Source organism: Cyprinus carpio, chromosome A21 (genome assembly GCF_018340385.1).
Source record: "Cyprinus carpio isolate SPL01 chromosome A21, ASM1834038v1, whole genome shotgun sequence".
Taxonomy (NCBI): domain Eukaryota; kingdom Metazoa; phylum Chordata; class Actinopteri; order Cypriniformes; family Cyprinidae; genus Cyprinus; species Cyprinus carpio.
Genome location: NC_056592.1, coordinates 19,083,972 through 19,101,304, shown reverse-complemented (window position 1 = coordinate 19,101,304; position 17,333 = coordinate 19,083,972). Strand labels below are relative to the sequence as shown.

At 40.8% G+C, this 17,333-nt stretch overlaps 1 protein-coding gene across 2 annotated transcripts in view; it reads right to left on the bottom strand.

The window, feature by feature from the left end:
- LOC109046189 (protein KIBRA-like) overlaps positions 1 to 17,333 on the bottom strand; it is a 49,075-nt gene that overhangs the window by 4,587 nt on the left and 27,155 nt on the right. Inside the window, exons 12-21 of one of the 2 annotated variants that reach the window (XM_042711192.1) lie at positions 16,686 to 16,803; positions 16,434 to 16,601; positions 15,638 to 15,830; positions 15,395 to 15,532; positions 14,801 to 14,865; positions 2,558 to 2,705; positions 2,298 to 2,462; positions 2,098 to 2,190; positions 813 to 1,043; positions 587 to 705 (exon numbers count right to left, since the gene is read on the bottom strand). In XM_042711192.1, coding sequence (XP_042567126.1) covers positions 587 to 705; positions 813 to 1,043; positions 2,098 to 2,190; positions 2,298 to 2,462; positions 2,558 to 2,705; positions 14,801 to 14,865; positions 15,395 to 15,532; positions 15,638 to 15,830; positions 16,434 to 16,601; positions 16,686 to 16,803 — 1,438 coding nt within the window. The remainder of the gene's footprint in view (positions 1 to 586; positions 706 to 812; positions 1,044 to 2,097; positions 2,191 to 2,297; positions 2,463 to 2,557; positions 2,706 to 14,800; positions 14,866 to 15,394; positions 15,533 to 15,637; positions 15,831 to 16,433; positions 16,602 to 16,685; positions 16,804 to 17,333) is intronic. The other variant, XM_042711193.1, reaches the window with a different exon arrangement.

Below are 17,333 nucleotides of genomic sequence, written 5' to 3'. Positions count from 1 at the left end.
TTCGCCGATTCCCGTCTCCTTCTTCCCGTTATTATGGAGTTTTTATCGTTACATTGTCATAGCTGGGGAAATTTCTACAGTGGTGAATGGAAATAATTTTGCCATTTAATTACAAACTGACATGCAGCAGCATTAACTCGTTTTCTGTAATTTAATTCCAAGGTTATATAACACAAAGTATATGTTGTTAAAGTGTTATAAATGTACATTAATAAAAAATAAAAATAAATAAAAATTGCTACAGTTACACTGTGAATAACTGTGGAAACGCATTATCACAGTCTGTGACAAGGGTCCATTACAGTATAGCATCATTAGCAACTTCAAACTCTATTGGATTCAATTGTTGATTCTAGAATTCTGAAGAGGACTATCTGAGCAATACATGCAGTTGATGCCTATGTAGAGTGCTCCAAATAAGTCATTTATGAGCTTCCATTTGACTTTATGATGTTGACATAGAATGTAGTAGCTGCCTACGAGACCATAAGACAGCATTGTAGCTCAGATTTAGGAACTGAGCTTAAGAAAATGTATAGGATCAGTTCAGAAACAGTGGTTTGGATAGGTAGCAACAGATACTCACCTGAAGGACTGGACCCCAGGAACCTCCTTAAGGCTCTGTCCACGAATCTTGTGCACATCCTTAGCTGCTGCTCGCATCATCTTCTCTACCCTCTGTTCCTGTAGCTGCTCTTCATGGGTCTAAGGAGAGAGTGGCAACACAAATTCAGATGCTGTAGGTTGCTTAAGATGGTACAAACACACGCCATTTGTGGATTTGTTATTTCTGGAAATCTGCTGGGACTCACCTGTCTCTCTGTATGTTTGAGCAGCAGACAGAAGCGCTCATCCTCCTGTACCCATGTGGGAAGGACATGCTGGCCCTGTTGCCGGGCGCTCTCTAACTGCCCCTTTAGCTCCCGCAGCACACGCAGTTCCTCGTTCAGTCGGCTGTGCCGTGTGCGAGTGACCTGCAAGTCCAGCTCCAGATCCAGAGAGGTGCGCAGGAGCCCGTCCAGACCTTTGACCTGCATCTGCGGCTGTGTGAGACAGAGAGAACAAAGGGGTGACATTCACTGATCACTGTATTGGTATTGTTATTTTGGCACATATACATTAAAAGTATTCAGTATCATGCTCTTGTAATTGAAAACCAAACCAAAACAAAACACAAAAACCACAACAAAACAAAATGAAACAAAACAATGAATGAATCAATCACTAAAAAACACAGCACAAAAAACATTTGCACTACTGCGTCTTGTTTGTGTATGACATTTACAAACGTGAAAGGCTGTTAGCAATCTATGTAGTCCACTAACCGGCCTAGTTAACTCATCATGCTTTAGTTTCATGCTTGCTTACATGCTTTCTATTATTATTATTATTTTTATTTTTAAACTATATCATTCAAGCTTAGTTAGTTGCCTACATCTTTAACCACTTCACCATTTACCTCACCTTTGTAGACTGGGATAGGTAATCTTCATTTTTAAAGAACTTTAAAGCCTGCACTATAAATCACTGAAGCTCTCTGTACAGTCCTCATTAAGCAAATCCATTCAAACTTTCAACATCTTTTTAACGTCTTTAAAAGTGTCTCTCTTAAGGCACAGTGAGAGCAAACCTGACCTTTCTAGGCTATTTAAGGGCCTGTGAAGGGGCTAAAGCAAACCCTTTCCCTCACTCTGATACTGTGCTTCATTAACACTGACCTTAGGTCAGTACAGAAATGAAGCTATTAAATATTAAACTCCAGCTAAAAAGCTTAAACTCCCTTCTCTAATGAAAATGTTTGGCTTTAGGGTTGGTGAAAAGCATTCAGTTTTGTAAGAAGAACCAAGTGGATCCCTGAGTGGAAATTGATTCTAACCCTGATGTGAAGTTTAGATTAACTACACTGTTTTTATGCTTGGGGTCCCAGACACACTTCATATTATATTTGAGCACCCAAACACTTTTTTTCATGGTGGATGGTTGAAGTGTGTTTATAGAGTTAAAATTTTGTTTAGAATGAGTTCTCATAAGATTAGCAGAAGCCAGATATCATTAAACTGAATGAGTAGATGTCAGTATATAATATTTTTATGTTACCTTCTTCATTCGAACACTGCGTCTCTCTGAGGCATTCCGGACGAAGGGAGATTTCTTAGACAGGGTGGAGCTGTCACTGTCACTGCGGTTGATCTGGTAATATGGTAAGTGCGTATCGGTATTGGTAAAAAACTTACAGGAATAGTAGGCTCTAATACTTGAATCAATATGTACTTATATTTGTGTATGTGTGTTCTTACCCTGCAGATATACTGGCTCTGAGGTCCAGGGGAAAATGTCTTGGACCGGATGATGGTGTTTCCTCGCATAAAAGGGTTTCGCTGATGGACATCATGTCGCTGCTCCTTGGGCCGAACTACAGAAGCAGAATGCGGGAGACCATCCACACTTGTCTCTTTATTCACCTAATAAGGCAAAGAGAGGATGTCAGCAAGTTTCACTGAAAAAACTCCCATAAAAGCAATGAGAAAGTTCTATGTAAATGAATCATTAATGTCACCTTTTCTGTTATGACAGCTGTTGGTCCAGGTTTAACTGGCTCTTCCTCCTGTTCCCACTGGCAGTCGTCGGGGTAGAACTCCTCATCCTCCTCACCATCACTACCTTCTTCATCCACAAACACATCACCCTCCAAAGCCTCTGTGGTGCTATTATATCAAACATATATCATTTGACACCAGGGTTATTATGGCTCAAAAATGTTCCCATGCATGCTTTTTTAATTTCAGGTTCCAGTCAGTTCTAATGGTACATAAATAGTTTTGATTTTGGTTATTTTATTTAGGTTTCATTTTTATCATACAAAAAATTACTTCTTTTAGTTTTGCTTTGATTTAGTTTCATTGTTACTTTTAGTTTCCATCCATTTTAGTACGCACAAATTGTTTATTATGGATTTTATCCATAAAGTTATGGTTAAGACCAAATTCCTATCAAAGTTCAAGTTAATTTTGTCCAAGTAAGGAAAGTAATTTCTCTGTTAATTAATTTAGTTTTCACATTAGTAAAAGAAAACAAAAATAATGACTTTATTCAACAATTCCTTTGTCAACAGTTTCCTCTGTGTCCTTGTGGCACGGCTGATACAGAAGAGCATACGCAGCATACGGTGATATGGAAAGACAAAGACAAAGACTGTTGACAAAGGAATTGTTAGTCATTATTTTTGTTTTCTTCGCTTACAAAAAGTGATCCCGTCGCTTCATATAACCCAGATTGCACGTCTGATGGCAGATGGAGTATTCTGATGACAACTTTCATACCTTTTATGGACCTTGACATTGTTATTTACTTGGCAGTCTATAGGACAGTCACAGGCCTCCAATATCCAAATATCTTAAATTGTGTTCCGAAGACGGACGAAGCTTTTACGGGTTTGGAACGACATGGGGGTAAGTGATTAATGACAAAATTTTAGTTTTGGGGTGGAGTATCCCTTTAATAAAGAGGTGTGTGTAATTGCAAGCACGATGTCAGACACTGTAATATGCTCTGGTCCCCTCCCTGCTTACCATGGTGATGAGATACATAGCAGACTGTCGTCACTCAATGGCTGGATGTCTAAGTGGTGCCCACAGAATAACATAGGTTTCATAGACAATTGGAGCAATTTTTGGGGCAGACATGACCTGTTGAAAAGAGATGGTCTTCATACCTCCTGGGGTGGTGCCGCTAGAAATATGGCACATAGTCTTAGAGTTTGTACTTGACTAACTTGGCCCAGGTCAGGAAGCAGACTGGCTAAACCGACCGTCTGCTAGCTGCCTCATGTCACAGAAATCAGTTAATTTTCACTTTTTTCACTCTTTCACCTAGATATCACACTATAGAGACAGTGTCTGTTCCCCGAACTAGAAAATACAAAATACGTCCAAACCAATTTAAGAGTAACAATTTAATTGATGTTCAACAAATAAAAAACAGATGCAATATCTTGGCTTATTGAATATCAGGTCCCTTTCTACAAAAGCACTTTTTGTAAATGATTTGATCACTGATCATAACCTAGATGTGCTCTGTTTGACAGAAACCTGGCTAAAACCTGATGATTACATTATTTTAAATGAGTCTACCCCCCAAGATTAAGGTAATAAACTGAAGTGCGGGCTTCGAGTATAACTTGTTTTGAAGTAATGGTGCTTCATATAACATTATCCAGAGAAACAAGTGTTAATGATAAATCCCTTTGTGATGTTTGTACTGGCTACTGTATACAGGCCACCAGGGCATCATACAGACTTTATTAAAGAATGTGCTGATTTTATATCTGAGTTAGTGCTGGCTGCAAAGTTTTAATTGTTGGTGAATTTAATATCCATATTATGCAGCCAGGCGATGATATCTCAGATCATTATTTAGTCTTGTGCAAACATCATATAGCTAAAACTGTAAATTCTACTCCTTGTTACAAGTATGTTAGGAACCATCACTTCTACCACAAAAGACTGCTTTGTAAGTAATCTTCCTGATTTATCCCAATTCCTTAGCATATCCAAAACCCCAGAATAACTTGATGATGTAACAGAAACTATGGACTCTCTAATTTCTGGCATTTTAAATACAGTTGCTCCTTTACGCTTAAGGAAGATTAAGGAAAACAGTCTGAAACCGTGGTATAATGAGCACACTCGAACCCTAAAGAGAGCAGCCCGGAAAATGCTGGAGGAAAACAAAACTAGAGGTATTTCGTATCACTTGGCAGGAAAGTAACCTATCCCACAGAAAAGCATTCAAAACTACTAGATCTGATTACTTTTCGTCTCTTCTAGAAGAAAACATAACATAACCCCAAGTATTTATTCAATACAGTTGCTAAATTAACGAAAAATAAAGCATCATCAAGTGTTTTCATTTCCCAAAGGCACAGCAGTAATGACTTTATGAACTACTTTACTTCTAAGATTGATAATATTAGAGATAAAATTGTAACCATGCAGCCGTCAGCTATAGTATCCCATCAGAACAATTCCACTCATTCTCTACTATAGGAGAGGAAGAATTGTATAAACTTGTAAAATCATCTAAAACAACAACATGTATGTTAGACCCTATTCCATCCAAGCTCATAAAAGAGGTGCTTCCAGAAGTCATAGATCCTCTTCTGAATATTATTAATTCATCATGGTCATTGGGATATGTCCCCAAAACCTTCAAACTGGCTGTTAATTAAGCCTCTCATCAAAAAAAACACAACTTGACCCCAAAGAACTAGTTAATTACAGACCGATCTTGAATCTCCCTGTTCTGTCCAAGATACTAGAAAAGGTAGTATCCTCACAATTATATTCCTTCTTAGAGAAAAATGGTATCTGTGAGGATTTCCAGTCAGGATTTAGACCGTATCATATTACTAAAACTGCTCTAATTAGTGTTACAAATGACCTGCTCTTATCATCTGATCATGGTTGTATCTCTCTATTAGTGCTACTGGATCTTATTGCTGCATTCGACACTATTGACCACAACATTCTGTAATAACCTGGAACACTGTCTAAGACTTGATGGCTGCTCTGTCAACTCTTCGTCATCAGTTAGGAACCTAAATATATCTAAATTATGACCTATGCACTCAATGTCAAATGCAGAAATATTAATCCATGCACTTAAGACCTCAAGGTTAGATTATTGTAATGCTTTATTGGGTGGTTGTTCTGCACCCTTAAATGAACAAACTCCAGCTGGTCCAAAATGCAGCAGCTAGACTTCTTACTAGAACCAGGAAGTATGACCATATTAGCCCGGTTCTGTCACTGCACTGGCTACCTATTAAACATCGTATAGATTTTAACATCTTGCTTATTACTTATAACGCCCTGAATGGTTTAGCACCTCAGGGCCCGATAGAGCCCGGATAGCTCAGCCCTTATAGCATCAAACTCCAAATCCTAGTTTCCAGAGTTCAATCCCCTGTTCGGGTGTAGGGTCTTCTTCTTAGGGGAAGTTGTGGCCTAATGGTCAGAGTGTTGGACTTGCAACCCAAGGGTTGCTAGTTCGAGTCTTGGGCCAGCAGGAATTGTAGGTGGGGGGAGTGAATGTACAGCGCTCTCTCCACCTTCAATACCACGGCTTAGGTGCCCTTGAGCAAGGCACTGAACCCCCAACTGCTCCCCGGCCGCTGCAGCACAAATGGCTGCCCACTGCTCTGGGTGTGTGTTCACAGTGTGTGTGTTCACTGTTGTGTGTGTGCACTTTGGATGGGTTAAAAGCAGAGCACGAATTCCGAGTATGGGTCACCATACTTGGCTGTATGTCACGTCACTTCAGTATTTGAACAAGCTCTTGTTACATTATAGTCCTCCACGTCTGCTGCATTCTCAAATCTCAATTTGATAATACCTAGAATATCAAAATCAACTGCAGGCGGCAGATCTTTTTCCTATTTAGCACCCAAACTCTGGAATAACCTACCTAACATTGTTCGGGAGGCAGACACAATCTTGCAGTTTAAATCTAGATTAAAGACCCATCTCGTTAACCTGGTTTACACATAATACACTAATATGCTTCTAATATCCAAATCTGTTAAAGGATTTTTTAGGCTGCATGAATTAGGTCAACCGGAACTGGGAACACTCCCTTAACACCCGATGTACTTGCTACTTCATTAGAAGAATGGCATCTATGCTAATAGGCATGGGCCGGTATGAGATTATGACAGTATGATAACCTTAAGCAAAAATATCACGGTTTCACAGTATCACGGCATTGTTGTTACAGCTCTGAAATGTGTTATTTTTAAATGACTGGGTAAAAAAAAAAAAAAAAAATTCCCGCTGGACACAACATATTTTGTTTTTGAGCAACATAAAGAATATTAGAAACAGTAGAATTAGTTAATTTTTTTCTTTGATTTGTTTCCTAAAAAGAAAAAATATAAAGACATATTATTTATGTCATTTCATATCATTTAGTTACATAATAATAATCATACACATAATCTGATTTAATAATAACCCAATTTGAAGCAAAAACAGATTGTTCTGTCAAGCTTTGTGAAATTATACCATGTAAACTTTTCAGAAAACAGTCAGATCCCCTTAGAAACACATTCATATAAACCCCCAAATCAATATTGAGGATTTTCTTCCAAATAGTTTGTGCATCATGAACAAGGAGTGATCTGCCTGCAACAATATTTTTCTCTGTGCATCCGTCTTCAGCGTCTCTGGCCTGTGTTAACGGGCGTTAACAGACTTCATATTTTCACATAAATGACATTTTGGAAAATGATTACATTGCTACGCAGTTTGTGCAAGTCCAGAACAGAGAGTTGCAATAAGGCAAAAAACGTCCCGTTACTGATCGCTTAAAGGCCAAAGTATATTTCGGCCATCCACGCACTGTTGGCATTATTGGTTATCAAGTCAAGTCAAGTCAAGTCTGCTTTATTGTCAATTCTTCCACATGTACAGTACATACATACAGAGAATCGAAATTGCGTTACTCTCAGACCCCCGGTGCATACAGATAACACTAACAGTAGAGCCTAAAAATCTAGATCAAATATAAAATATGAGATAAAACTATACAATAAGGGAATGTAAAAAAGACATAATAGAAAAAATAAAATAAAAATAATGTTAAAAAAAAAGCAGCGCAAGGCACATGGCAGATAGAGTGCAAACCAGTGAACAAACAGTGCAGATAAAAAGATTTTCAGTGCATAAAAAAATAGCTTATTCAGTCTGATTAAAAGTGACAAAGTGACAAAGGGCTCAAGAGCAGTTATTTTATTAAACTGACTGATGAGGTGGTAGAATGATGCCAGTTCTATGGTGAATGAGTGAATGAGGTAGTGAGCAGACCACTGCTGCACAAAGTGACTGGTGCATGACATCGTATGTTAGAGGGAGGGGGGGGTGGAAGGACCTGGGGATGTGGGACCTGGGGGGGGGGGGGGGGGTTCATAGTTCAGTGGTGCCTGAGGCAGAAGAGCGACGGGGGGGGCAAGTTCGGGAGCGAGTTCAGCTTCCTGACAGCCTGATGGATGAAGCTGTCCTTCAGTCTGCTGGTCCTGGCCTGGAGACTTCGCAGTCTCCTCCCTGATGGCAGCAGACTGAAGAAGCTGTGTGACGGGTGAGTGGGATCACCTGCAATGCAGAGGGCTTTTCGAGTGAGACGGGTTCCATAAATGTCCTGAGGGAGGGGAGAGAGACACCAACGATCTTCTCAGCTGCTCTCACTATGCGTTGCAGAGTCTTCTGGCAGGACGCGTTGCAGGCGCCATACCACACATTGATGCAGCTGGTCAGAATGCTCTCGATGGTGCCTCTGTAGAAGGTGTACATGATGGGGGGTGGGGCTCTGGCTCTCCTCAGTTTGCGGAGGAAGTAGAGACGCTGTTGTGATTTCTTGGCCAGTGCTGCAGTGTTGTCAGTCCAGGAGAGGTCCTCTGTGATGTGCACACCCAGGAACTTGGTGCTGCTCACTCTCTCCACAGTCGCACCGTTGATGGTCAGAGGAACATGCTGAATGTGCACTCTCCTGAAGTCAACAACAATCTCCTTCGTCTTCTCCACATTCAGAGAGAGATTGTTGTCACTGCACCACCCGGCCAGGCGGCTCACCTCGCTCCTGTAGTTTGTCTCATCTCTGTTGCTAATGAGACCCACCACAGTCGTGTCATCCGCAAACTTAATGAAGAGGTTGGAGTTGTGTGACCGTGTGCAGTCGTGGGTCAGCAGAGTGAAGAGGAGGGGGCTCAGCACACATCCTTGGGGGGCCCCAGTGTTCAGTGTGATGCTGCTGGATTTGTTGCTGCCAACACGTACTGCCTGAGGTCTTCCAGTCAGAAAGTCCAACAGCCAGTTGCACAACGAAGTATTGAGCCCCAGCTCGACCAGTTTGTGAATGAGCTGTTGAGGGATGATTGTGTTGAATGCTGAACTGAAGTCTATGAACAGCATTCTGACGTATGAGTCTTTTTTCTCTAGATGTGTGAGTGCTGAGTGGAGGGTAGTTGAGATGGCATCATCGGTCGACCGGTTGGACCGATATGCAAACTGGAATGGGTCCAGGGAGGGGGGGAGGGCAGACTTGATGTGGTGCATGACTAGCCGTTCGAAGCACTTCATGAGGATGGGAGTAAGTGCAACAGGACGGTAGTCATTGAAGCAGGATGGAGATGGCTTCTTCGGGACTGGAATGATGGTGGTAGCTTTGAAACATGTGGGAACAACAGCCTGACTAAGTGAGGTGTTGAAAATGTCTGTGAAGACATCAGTGAGTTCTGCTGCACAGTCTCTCAGTACATGCCCAGGAATGTTGTCAGGTCCCGGAGCTTTGCGTGCATTGATCCTGCTGAAGGATCTCCTCACGCTGTCCGGGGTCAGCATCATCACCTGGTCACTGGGAGGAGGTGGAGTCTTCTGTGCAGTGGAGCTGTTTTTTGTGCCTCAAAGCGAGCGAAGAAGGTATTCAGCTCGTTCAGCAGAGAGATGTTGCTGTCACAGGTCCGCTGTGGGGCTTGTAGTCCGTAATGGTCTGTTTCCCCTGCCACAGGCTCCGAGTGTCTCTGCTGTCGCTGAAACGATGGGCTATCCTCCTGGAGTACTGTCTCTTAGCCTCTCTGATGCCGCGGGATAGGTTGGCCCTGGCTGTTCTCAGGCCCCCCTCGTCTCCAGCTCTGAAGGCAGCGTTCCGCGTCTCCAGGAGTCTGTAGACTTCCCCTGTCATCCACGGCTTCTGGTTGGCCCGGACAGTAATGGTTTTTGTGACTGTTACATCCTCAATACACTTGGTGATGTAGGCAGTGACAGTCTCCGAGTACTCCTGGAGGTCAGTGGAGTTATTGTAAGTGGCAGCCAGCTTAAACATATTCCAGTCAGTTGTATCAAAGCAGTCCTGAAGAGCGTCAGACGACCCTTCTGGCCACACTTGAATCTGTTTCTGAACTGGTTTAGCGACTTTAACGAGCGGTCTGTATGCAGGCATTAGCATGACAGTGATGTGGTCTGAGGCACCGAGGTGGGGGAGGGGGAGGGCTTTGTAAGCTCCTCTCTGTGTGGTGTAAACAAAGTCTAAAATGTTATTACCATCGTTCCTGTTGCTGTTGTTGTTGTTCGGGGGAATGTAAACCGAAACGAGCAGTATGGCAGTATATTCCCTCGGCAGATAGAACGGCCAGCACTTAATAATCATGAACTCCACCAGGGGTGAGCAGTGTTTGCAGATCACAATGATGTAAACACACCACGCGTCATTGATGTAAACACAAAGCCCGCCGCCGCGGGTTTTTCCTCCCGCGACGCGAGCTCTGTCTGCTCGATAGCACGTCAGCTGGTCGAGCTGAATGGCACAGTCCGGAACGCTGTCGCTGTTTCCGTGAATACAAACACACAACAGTCTCTTACAGTCCTCTGAGTTGAACGTAGTAATCGGATGTAGTCCAGTTTATTGTATAGCCCGGATACCTCCGCGCTTACCCCTCTTCTGCTTCCTCTCACGCCGCTTGTGGCGCCTCCGCTGTGGGCGAGATGCAGTAGTGGGGGTCGGTGATGATGTAGGCCTCCGGAGTAGTCCGAGGGCCCGCAGCTGTTCCGCGTGCGCGGAGTTTAACTCTAAAAATGCGGCTCTGCCGACATCCAGCAGAAACTCACGACTGTATGCGCGCTTAAAGACAGACAGACGCGATGACGACGTACAAAAACACTGCGACTCACAAGACAAAAAACAAGAAAACACCGTTCTGTCGGGACAGAGAGAAGCCGCTGTGTGTGGACGCGCTGCCATCTTGGTTCAAAAAAAGAATCTTTTGTCATCAAGAGGGCTTTTTGAGCCCTTTTGTCATCAAGAGGGCTCGCGGACAGCCCCGCACCGCATGGTACAGCGCATGTGTCGAGCTCATCCGTCCGCGCTCACCTGCAGTTCAGTATACTTTTGAAAGCTGTGCAGACACGGTTGTGCGCGAGACTGAAAGGAACGCTGAATGTGAAGTGTACCCGGGCCTTAAGTTCGGCCATCCTACACACACGTGACTGACCGCTCACTCGCACCAACAGAAGAAGGGGTCAGTGTTACTCTCTACACTGCACTCAGTCTGAGGGATTCCTACTCTTTCAGTCATTGAGGAGAAATGGAAAACAGCGCATACCACAGGAACGGTATAATGGAAAATATTAGTGGTTTTGAAACCGTGACATTTTCAAATCGCGGTATACCTTGAAACCGGTAATTGGCCCATGCCTATACGCTAATATTAGTCTGTTTCTCTCTTATTCCGCGGTCACCATAGCCACCAGATCCAGTCAGTATCCAGATCAGATGGTCACTGCAGTCACCCGGATCCAGTACGTATCCAGACTAGACACCTAGAAAGGACCTCTACAGCCCTGAAAGACAGTGGAGACCAGGACAACTAGATGAGCCCCAGATACAGATCCCCAGACGACCACCGGGACAAGACCACAGGAACCAGTTGAGTCCTCTGCACAATGTGACTTTCCCCCCGACTGAGCATGGTTTCTCCCAAGGTTTTTTCTCCATTCTGTCACCGATGGAGTTTTGGTTCCTTGAGGCCTCTGGCTTGCTCAGTTGGGGACACTTCATTTCCAGCGATATTGTTGACTTGATTGCAAATGATTATAAAGATACTATTTAAACTGAACTGAGCTGGATGATGACATCACTGAATTCAATGATGAACTGCCTTTAACTGAAAAATTTGTGTTTACTACTGTCATTTTGCATTATTTACACACTATTTTCCTAATTAAAGCTCTACATAAACAAAGACAAAATCAGTACCATAAAAAGTGCTATATAAATAAAGGTGACTTGACTTGAACAACAAACTTGAATCCACATGAAAAAATATTTGCCTCATGTGAAACTCAAGATTGCAGATTTCTATTTAGATGACTGCATTTCTCCTGTAGAATTCCAACACGTGTAGAAGATGCAATTAAATTTTTTTTTTTTTAATTAATGAAGAAAATCTTAGAGATTTTTGGTACTTAACTTTAACGTTGTAATTTATTTATAATAAATATATAAATAATAAACAGTCATAATTTGAAATTAATATGTTTAATAGTACCAATAATGTAAGTTAATTAACATATATTTTTGTTTGACATCATTCAAACCATCAGTATTTAAAGACACAGTCCTCTAAATTAAACCGAAAGTTATTGCTGTGACATGGTTCAGGTAAATCATATTGTTCCTAAAAGATCAACACATTAACTTTTCTAGTCTGCAACCTTTCAGAAGCAAGTGTGAGTGAGGGTGGAAATGCTCACAAAAAAATGCAGCTATGCCACATTTCTGTCCTTGTTTTTAAGTTCTATGGCAGGTGGTTGTGGTTGAACCATCATCTGAAACAATCAGGTCTTATAGTGCAGTTTTGGTTATAATCATGAGACTGCCCTTCAGCCAATCAACATGTGGCACGGTGAACCAAATTACAGAGAAGCGACCTCAAAAGAGCCCAGAAAATGGAATGAGAGAAGAATGCCACTCAGTATTGCTCATGCACTGTACTTGGATTAGTTGTTCATCCTGTTTACATTACAGTAAAAGTGTGTGAAAGTGACATGACATACAGCCAAGTATGGTGACCCATACTCAGAATTCGTGCTCTGCATTTATCCCATCCAAAGTGCACACACACAGCAGTGAACACACACACACCATGAACACACACCCGGAGCAGTGGACAGCCATTTATGCTGCGGCACCCGGGGAGCAGTTGGGGGTTCGGTGCCTTGCTCAAGGGCACCTCAGTTGTGGTATTGCTGGCCCGAGACTCAAACCCACAACGTTAGGGTTAGGAGTCAAACTCTCTAACCATTAGGCCACAAATTACTAATGTAATTTTGGTGGAACAGATCAAACATCAGCAAAAGTGAATCATCGTGTGCCATCACGCTATGATGAATTCCCGCAAAACAGCAAAAAGGAGGTCATTCAATAGGAAAATAGGGGTGGGATAAGAAAAAGAAGGAATATGACAGTCCCTCCAGGATTTTGCTAATTGTTTTCGTGATTTTTGCAATCAAAATGTCAATTTTGTGGTGGTAAATTCCAAAAATGCGCAAAATGTGCAATTTTTTTTTTTATATATAATTATGATAGCACACATATTGTATTATGTTAGAATAGTCATACATGACAAAGAACAAACACAATGTATAAAGCTTGTTTATTTTGCAAAAAAACTAATGTTACCCATTGCTGGATGAGTCCGAATATTCAAGGGGTAATTTTGAGCTACACGCAAAGAAGTGACAAATCACAAAAGTTAGTTCATTAAACCCTCGTCTAGCGATCCCAATGCTCCAAATAGCAATTAAATGTCTAAAATTAGGCTATCGTTATTTGTACGCTTTCTGAGAGGAGTACCTTTTCTCCGCTCATTTCTCGCGCTGACTGTCATCTGGAGCACGCGATCCTGATAAATATACATATACACAGAATTACAGTATTTAAGTATTCATTCAAACATAATCTGTTATGTCTTAACCTGTTAACCCGCACCTGGACGCTGATGCACTGAACTCTCTGTCAATGTTTACGAATAGATTTAATGAAATGGGACAAATTCATCAATACAAACTATATATTATAAAGATCATTACCATCTCTATTACTGATTATCTGTGTGTGATAGACAGCTATCAGTGTGAATACAGTCTATATGAATAGAGTGTGATTATTGAATATATGGTACATCTGTATGATTACCATCTGTATTAAGGCCATCAGCATGTGATTACCGACTGTTTGAGTGTCTATCAGTGTCAGTATAAATGCTGTATTTCTAGCAATCTCAGGATGTACTGTAATTGGCATACATAGTTAATTCTTTTTTATTTATTTATTTTTTATGACTCAAATTATTCTTATTGTATTTTTCTAGTGCTCAAATAAATCACTTAAATGATGTCTAAGATTTTGTCTATTGTTTTATAATTGAAAAACTATGCAGGGGTATGGTTAATGACTAAAATAGTTTTAAGAACCCTTCAATACATTTGGTAATTTTTTTTTGGTAAATAATTACATTGGGGGGGGGGGGGCACTAGACATAGTCTCAGAAAAATGGTTGCAGGAATCTCATTTTTCATGGTATCTTCTTCAGATTTGAAACAGAAACTCTTAAGAAATGTAATATTAAGACATTACAGTTAACCTACAGTAATGCATGGATCCAGTACTGACACAGTTTTACCCCTGTTTGTTCACTTACGACACAACCAACTGTGTTTACATGAATACTCGCCAAGACGGGCATTTCGGTAAGCGCACAAAACTCAAATCCGCAGTCAGTCCGACTGACTGCCTGAATTGAGTTTTCTGTGCTTTTAATAATTCTTTATAATACTTTCATCCATGTGATGCTTTTTATTTTGTCATTCATCCACATTTCTTAATCACTCTAATGTGTTAATAACTTAAAACAGTACTGCCCACTGAAAGCTGTGCCTGCTATAAACAAAATATATATATATTTTGTGAGACCTTAGTTTTTGCGATTATTTTGCAGTGAAATGGCAAATAATACAGGATTGCAAAAAAATGTGAATGTTGCTGATTTTGCGTTGGATTCAGCGATTGCGGAATCGCAAAATATTGGAAGGTCTGATATGAGATCCAAACAAGCTTGTCAATTGTTTGTGTGCATGCTGGGTGGGATTCTGGATGTGATATGAAACCCAGACTCACACTGACATATTGTTACGTTGATTGCTGTGCTAAATGGGATTAAATCCTATTATACAAGCTGTGACATGTAACATACCAGTCCTCCAGAGGAGCATTCTCCAGGCGTGCAACAGTATACTCTGAGATGCTGGGAGCTGGAGTCTAAAAATAAAAAATAAAGAGATGAAGATCATGTATTTAAAAAAACAAACAAACAAACAAAAAAAACATTTGGTTCGGTCAGTCCCAACACTAAGGTCTTGACCTTCTCCATTGCATCCAACAATGAAAAACTAAATATTTTATTTTGAGAAAGTACGACACAAATCATGAGAGCCTCAGGCCATATTTTGTACCTTATTCATGGAAAGTGACAGTAAAATGCAGATGTATTTCCTTAATCCATCTTAAAAGAACAGGCTGTTTGTAAATTCGAAACAGCTGATAATAAGTAAAGCAATTAATTCTATGTAATTGGATCATCAACAGTATTAGAGACCAGAAAGAACTGTGCAAGAAAGAATCCATTTCTTCATCTGAATGATGAAAGAAATGAATATAATATTAATGAAGGCTCCTTGTTCCTCAATAAGCTTAGCAATTTTGCAAGACTGATTCCAAGAAATATTAAAAAGGCATTTGGCTGTAATGAGGTAAAATGAGTTGAGGATTGTGTGTGTGTTGGTTTTACCAACTGCTCCTGAACAGAGACCTCTGTTTCCTTGTGCTTTCCATCCAATGGCATGTATGTGCAATTGAGGAGGTTGTACCACTTGGTGCACCACTCCTCTGAATACTCTTCATCAGCCAAACTGATCTGAGCACCAGCCTTTCAAGAGAAAAAAGACAAGAACTGAATAATCCAGGCCAATATTCACAAAGCATTATATGACTTTATTTAGATATTGTTTGTTTTCTCGCATTAGAAACGCACTAGACAGTCCTCTCGACCAGACTTCCTGGTGGTACAGACATCAATGCGTAGAGTCTTCTGTCTGAGAGCAGCGGAGGACATCTGGAGGCTAAACGCTTCCTTAAACTCTAAGGGTTCCTGCGGCAGAGTCCCGTGGGTGCGGAACAGGCAGCGAACGGGCTCTGAGCATGGCAGTACCACCACACGGACATATCTGCAATAGATTCAATCCAAAAGAATTCAAACTCAAATCAGAGATAGCCTTTCGTATCAGAGATGAGCATCCAAAAGGCCAAAAACAAGGACAATAATTGTCCAGAAAAACTCCAAAAAATGGTTGTGGGGAAAAAACAACTTTGGGTTTAGGAATCAAATGATTGAATAAAATGTCAATTCAAGTAGTTAAGATTCAATTCCAAAATGATTCTCAAGGCATCTCAATTGTTCAGCATAAGTGAAGAGGCATTATAGTTGCTGAATTGAAATTAATTACAATTAGTGATTACACATAAAAGCCATAATAAAAGGTTTGTCTGATATGTACACAGGAAACATTAACTCTCAAGTACATTTAATTTTTTTATGGACTGATACAGAATCATCAGAAAAAAAAAATCTGAAAAAAATTGCAAAGTATCCATGAATTGATTCCTCCACTTTACATTACCATTTTACAATTATTGAAAGGTTTAATTCCATTTGTAAAACCCAGCACATTTTGCTAGAAGAGATGCTTCATCAAAATTACATCCTGCTGATTAAAATTAATGTCTCCACCAACTTTAAATGAAGCTAGAGGAGAGAACGCAGTCCTCACATGTTCTGGTTGGCTGGCAGGGAGAGTGCACTATAGTTGGACAGCTGCATTATGAACACTGTGAACTTCTTGTCTTTCGTTTCATACTTCAGCCCGAGTTTGATCTGAGCACTGCTTGCTGAGCTCCCGTCATCATAACCCAGCTGTTGCTCAACAGGAAGCCCTGACCTGTGGGAATGAACAGTACTATTTTACTATCTAAACCAGGGTCTGTGATAAAACGTCACTTATAACAAAACTCTAGGGGCCCACCTCTTCTCTGAGGGCTCGTATACCCCGCTATCACCTGCTACTGATTCGTCAGACACTGCTGATGTTACTCCTGCCTTCTTCAATCCTGGCCCAGACATCCTCATTTGCGTAACAGCATCTGCAGGCACAGAAAAGGGGTGAGTGGAAATGTAACACCACGCCACTCTGGATGGGTGTTAGGTTCCTGATCTCGAGCGAGTTCACCAGCTGGGCTAGTTGAGTGAGCTGTAAATCTGCCCCATCATACTAGACATTCAGAGGCTTTCTCTAGTTTCAGACGGAATTCTGGATTGCGGATGACAAATAAAGTTACCACGATAAAGAAAAGGGAAAATCTTGCCAAGTTCTTAGAAATGTTTTTTTGGTTTCATGTGATTTTTTTTCTTTTTTCATTTGAAACTCTTTTATACTATTTTCAAAAAAAGTTAAAATTTAAATTACAATAATTTTTACAATTAATCTACTGATTACTTTCTTATTAGTCAAATAATCCTTTAGCTAGTTTATCAAAAAATAATAGCAGTAACTTCTGCTATTAATCTTTTAGTTTTTCATATGAAACATTATTCAATAATCATATTAATTTCTTTTTTTCCCCTCAGTTTAGTCAACTCATTATTTTTACGATTCATCTGTTGATTATTTTCT